General features: G+C 38.5%; 1 protein-coding gene across 1 annotated transcript in view; it reads left to right on the top strand.

Moving 5' to 3' along the window:
* Positions 1 to 1,123: 1,123 nt before the first annotated feature.
* LOC110099035 (small nuclear ribonucleoprotein SmD1a) overlaps positions 1,124 to 5,722 on the top strand; it is a 17,017-nt gene continuing 12,418 nt past the window's right edge. Inside the window, exons 1-2 of the mRNA XM_020826048.2 lie at positions 1,124 to 1,282; positions 1,373 to 1,449. Coding sequence (XP_020681707.1) covers positions 1,269 to 1,282; positions 1,373 to 1,449 — 91 coding nt within the window. The 5' untranslated portion in view covers positions 1,124 to 1,268. The remainder of the gene's footprint in view (positions 1,283 to 1,372; positions 1,450 to 5,722) is intronic.

The raw sequence follows: 5,722 nt of genomic DNA, 5'->3' as shown, positions 1-5,722 counted from the left end.
ATTCAAACCAATTTGAATGATTTTTTTTTGGAACGGGGGTAGTTACCCGCTGTCACTTCAAAGAGAGTGCTTGACTGTGTAACAAATTTCTCGGCGGAACCTAGCGATGCCACCCACCGGCATCGGGTCAACACTTGCTTTGCCCAATTGAAGAGGCGAGGCCATAATAGAGGGGATTCAAATCCTAGATTGGGGGTTACCAACCATGTTCGCCCACCAACCAACCTAAACCTTAGCGGGTATTTGAATTAATTTCATTCACAATGAACTTCTATAAATAGTTTGAAACTATAAAAAGGAATACTCATCTAAATCAAACTTTCAGACCTAATTTTCTAAGAAAATAAATAGCAGAGATATTTAGTTAATTGCATATATTATTAGATAGATAAAGTCAAAATTTTCAAGTGGAATATATCTTTTATTGCTTAAATTGTATTGTGATTTAACTAATTGTGTAACTAATTCCTCGGCGGAACCTAGCGATCCCACCCACCGGCATTAGGTCAACATTTGCTTTGCCCAATTGAAGAGGCGAGACCGTCGTAGAGGGGATTCAAACCCTGGATTGGGGGTTCCCAACCGTGTTCGCCCACCAACCATCCTAAGCCTCGGTGGGTATTTGAATTAATTTCATTCACAATGAACTCCTATAAATAGTTTGAAACTATAAAAAGGAATACTCATCTAAAGCAAACTTTCAGACCTAATTTTCTAAGGAAATAAGTAGCAGAGATATTTAGTTAATTGCATATATTATTAGATATATAAAGTCAAAATTTTCAAGTGGAATATATCTTTTATTGCTTAAATTGTATTGTGATTTAACTAATTGATATTATATAGGTAAATGTAAAGAATTAGATACTCAAATTGCAAATGCAAATGAATTCTATGAGGTATACATACATATATAAATCCACCTACCAAATATATAATATATTATATAATTTTATAAAAAAATTAATAGAATTATTTAAATTAATCTATTATTAACAATATATTTCAATTATTTATTTAAATAAAAAATTTACATTAATATTTGATTTCCTAGTTGCTTCGTCATTCACCTTTATCCTAAAAATATTAAGATAGACGAGGGCACAAGCCTTACGTGTTCTGTGCGTGCATCATAAAGTGTCGAGTGCATGATAAGTGAGCCTGGACGGCAAGGTTTGGAGCTCGGGCGAACCGTGCTTGGGAACGGTTTTGCTCTTTCGTTTGCGAAAGTCGGATCGGAACCCTAGCGCCGCCTAGCACTCGCGAGAATGAAGCTCGTCAGGTTTATCTCTCTTGTATTACCGGCTCTCTAACCCCTCTGTTTTCCTTATTTTCAACTGCTGATCGATGGGGCTCTGCTTTTTCTTTTTAGATTTTTAATGAAGCTCAACAATGAGACTGTCTCGATTGAACTCAAGAACGGCACCGTGGTTCATGGAACTATAACAGGTACCTCCGCTATTCCTCTTTCAAAACACATCTTCTGCAATTTTATGATTTCTGGTATTGTTATGTTAGTGAGCAAGGGGTTCTTTGGGGTTTTTGATGTGTTCGTTTAGCAGAAAGATATGCAGTGGTTATTGTGTCAGTCGGTTGAATTCTGATTTTTTCAGTAGAGTTTCATTCGCCTTTAGAGGCTAGTTTTTAATGCTTTGATTTAGATCTATTTTATTTTTGTGCTTTGGTTGAGAGTGGAAAGATGTGAAAAATGATAGCATGAAGGTTGAGGGCTACTTCTTGGTAGCGTGTCTACCAGAGTCTTTTGAATCATTATGAAGGTCAATTGTTTGTGATTAGATTAAAGTATTGTGTCATTACTAGCGGTTGGGGAGCTACATTGCATTTTAGAAAATTATGGATTCTTCTGCATGAATAATTTAGGAAAATTTGGAATCCTCTAATCTTATTCGAAAGGTACCCATGAAGATAAAGTATAATTGGATTTTAGAATTGAACACTAGTTTTTTGAAGATTAAGCATATGATTCTTATGGTGAAATATGAAATATTCTCTGTTTGTATGCTTATAAAGTTTTAGCATTTTGAATAAGTACCGAATTGACGATGTCAGTGCAAATTTAGGTTGTTCATGTGCTGAAAATTGTTACATGTGAGTGTATGCTAGTTTCATAAGAGTTAAGACCATTGTTCTGCGATGGAAGCAGGTTTAAGAAACTGATATTTGTATACTGTTAACAATTTTTGTACCATTTTCTTTTTTTACAAGGATTATTTACTATGTCACTTTCTCCATCAAAACTGTCAGATGTGATTTCAAATGATTAGTTTAGTTTCAAATTATAGGCATAAATGTGTATTTTAGCTTAGCGTCAGCATTCTACTTTCTGACTTCTTAAAGGAATTATCCTTAAACCAATAGAACAAGGATATCACACTCTCGACATCAGGAAAGGAAGTAGTACCAAGTCATCAATCCCAGTTCTCCAAGGTTCTTCCAACAAAAAATCCGGTCCCTTGCTCAGTCCAATTGGTTCTCTATCATTACTATTGGAATCTTTCCTATCTCTTAGCAGTTTGAAACGGGAAAAGAGAAATTCGCACGATTCATACGAATTCCCGGTCCTTTTATCATAAATAAACATCTATTTGCTTCGCAGCCTTTCCTTTTTCAGCCTCCTCTGAGGCCCCTCTCTGGTAAGGTTGTGATTTGACCAAAATTTTGATGCTATCTAGCGCCTTTGCTTCATTCGGGTTCACGCCCTTGCAACCGACTTCCCTTTTCTGTCCTCGTCGTGATACGCTTCTTTGGGTGCTCTTCTATTGGTTTCTTGTCCGAGTTGTTTTTTTTTTCTTCTCGGGCAAACGGTGAATTTCCCTTTTGCCTGCGGCCCTTGTTTAAGGTGGTGGTGTTGTGCTTTTTCTCCTGTCAAGTTACTCCTTTTGCGTGAAAAAATCAATTTGGTCCATTTTTAGTCGAACCCGAACCTGATGATATCTTAGTTCTCGGTACGATGGGTGCTCTTTTTATGATGAATCTGGTACAATCTTCCATCTTTCAGGAATTTTTTTCACCCCAATGTGGGACTCAATCAATATGTATAAAGGTTGAAAAGCGTACGCGAGGTGTTCAGCTTTGCTTGCATGACTTTGCTCGTGCTTTATTGGAATCTACAATAGCAGCCGCTATTGTTCTTTCTGGCATATACGCGGAAAGCATCCCAACAGGATATGGACGACTTCTCTTTTCGCTCAGGAGGGCGTGGTGCTAGCTTTTGTTCCAGTGGTTCTTCCATCATATTGGTATGGAGCGGGGAAGTCTCGTATATTTTGTTTGAGTTGTGGGTGAATAATGCTGTTGCTATTTGTCTGATCCTTTTTTTGGAGTGGACATTGATCTTCCTTCAGCTGCGAATTCTCGCAGGGGTTTTAGTTGTTGCAAATTATCGATGAGTTTTCTGGGAACTTAGCTCAATAAAGCTTTATTGGCATATTGTGATATGTACGCTCAATCTCCGCTAATGGCTTGCAGCCATACTTCAACTTTCCGTATGGTCTGTTGGAAGCTTACAAGTCTAGTTCAATAATTGAACAGAATTCGTGGAGCTCGCCCAGAAATCAAAAGAAAAGAAAAATGAGCAGCGCTCACTAGGCATATGTAAATATTAATAATGGCTTTCCCAGAGTTCCAACAAACCTCAAAACTCTATTGGAAAATGCTGACGCACCTTTATAACTTCATTTGAAGGGAGGATTTCTTCGGTACGAGGCAGGTACATAGGAGTACCTGATGATTGATAAGCATATTCTTCTTAGTAACAAGGTGACCCACGGATCCCACTGATCCCATAGATGCGGAGGTTAATCCATTCGACGAAAGAAGGATGAGCATAAACCCCAGGATGAACTTTTTGGCGGGATGGAAGGAAGTCAGGATTCTAGTATGCATCAGAGCACATAAAAGCAAGGATTTCAAAACCGGACCGGACCGGCCGGTTCAACCGGTTGAACCGTGAACTGGCCGGCCGGCCGGTTACGGTCTGGCTAAAAACCGCTTTCGACGAGAACCAGATTTGGACCGTTCGAACCGCCGGTTCGACCGCCAAACCGATGAACCGGGACCCGTTTTAGTAACCGGCCGGTTTGAACTATAGCGATTTTGAGCCGTCTGATTTAATCCGATGGCAGAGATTATACAAGGTTAATAAAAAAGAGAAAACGAGAAACCTTATTCATCGTTTCATTTCCCAGTTCGCTACTCTCGAGTCGTGAGTCGCGACTCTTCCTCCCTCCAGCCTGTCGCGACGCCGTCGGCATTGCCATTTGCGAAGCGCCGAAGCGACTGAAGGCATCCTTTGCTTGGTCAAGATCTCCTCTCCAACCCATAGTAAGTTTTTCAATTTCTCCTCATTGCATTCGGTGGTCGGCACATGGATTTGCATTCGGTGGTCGGCACTGACTGGGCTTTCTGAATGACATTTTTTTTTCACTCAAGAATTTGGTTTATGGCACTTTTCTATTTCAAGTTTCAACTCACATGTTAGGGCTTTTTTTTTTCCTCTAGATTTTGGATCGTGTTTTGCTAAAACATGTATTGCTGATTTTTTTTAACACCTTTCATTGCTTATTTGTGAATAACTCCAGAATAAACCTTTATCTTCCATTGCTTAGTTCCTTCTTCTTTAAAAAAAATATATGGAAATTTTTGAATGGCACTGATTGGGCTTTCTGAAAATCAAAATTGAAAATTCCTCTGTATTAGGATTTAGGAATTTCCGAATTTATGACACTTGAGTGGATGTACTATGCATAGTTTTATTTGATCCTTCATATCCAACATCCACTTTGGGCATTTGGGCGAGATGAAAAAATGATTCCTGAATGTTAGTTCTTACTTATTTTTGGTTAAGCTAACTGGAGATGAGATAATGGGTATGTTTTTCATGTTGCTTTCTTTATTTTTTGATTTTATTATTTTAGCTATTGAACACAGTACTCTAAAATGGATCCACAAACAACTTCGACTCAAAGTGCGCGTGAGAAGCTTGATAGAGCTTGGAGTCATTGTACGGAAAGTAAAGGACTAGATGGAAAAAAACAATTTAGATGCCTCCATTGTGGGACTACTTATAAAGGTGGAGGAATTAACAGGATTAAACAACATTTAGCAGGAATCAGAGGTAACATAGCTTCGTGCAAGAAAGTCCCACATGACGTTCGTTACCAGATGCAAGAAAATTTGAATGAAATAGGGAAGAAAAAACAACAAGCCCAAGAGGAGTTAGAGCAGAACACAGCTGTGTTTGTGGATGAAAATATGGAAGAAGGAAGAGGCTCTTCATCACTTCCCAAATCACAATCCTCTGATGCACACCATGAAGGCACTAATAGAGGGAAGAGAAAGCTAGATAACATAGACAATTTTTTTGCACCAAGAACTAGAGCATGTTCTTAGCCATCATTGAAAAGTGTAATGGCATCCAAAGAAGCCATTCACCGTGCTGATTTAGTTGTTGCACGGTGGTTTTATGATAGTTGCATTCCATTGAATGCCATAAACTCTAATTTTGCTCAAAAGGCAATTGATGCTATAGCTGCAATTGGACCTGGATACAAATTGCCTTCATACTACAAATTGAGAGTTAATCTGCTACGAGATTGTAAAGAGGAATGCAGGTTGTTGATTGATTCATACAAACGATCTTGGTCAGAAATAGGTTGCACACTAATAGCTGATGGCCGGAAAGATAACAGGAATAGAACCT

Source organism: Dendrobium catenatum, unplaced genomic scaffold (assembly GCF_001605985.2).
Source record: "Dendrobium catenatum unplaced genomic scaffold, ASM160598v2 fragScaff_scaffold_1632, whole genome shotgun sequence".
Lineage (NCBI taxonomy): Eukaryota > Viridiplantae > Streptophyta > Magnoliopsida > Asparagales > Orchidaceae > Dendrobium > Dendrobium catenatum.
Note: the sequence above shows the minus strand (reverse complement) of the source record. Positions and strands in the feature narration are given on the sequence as shown.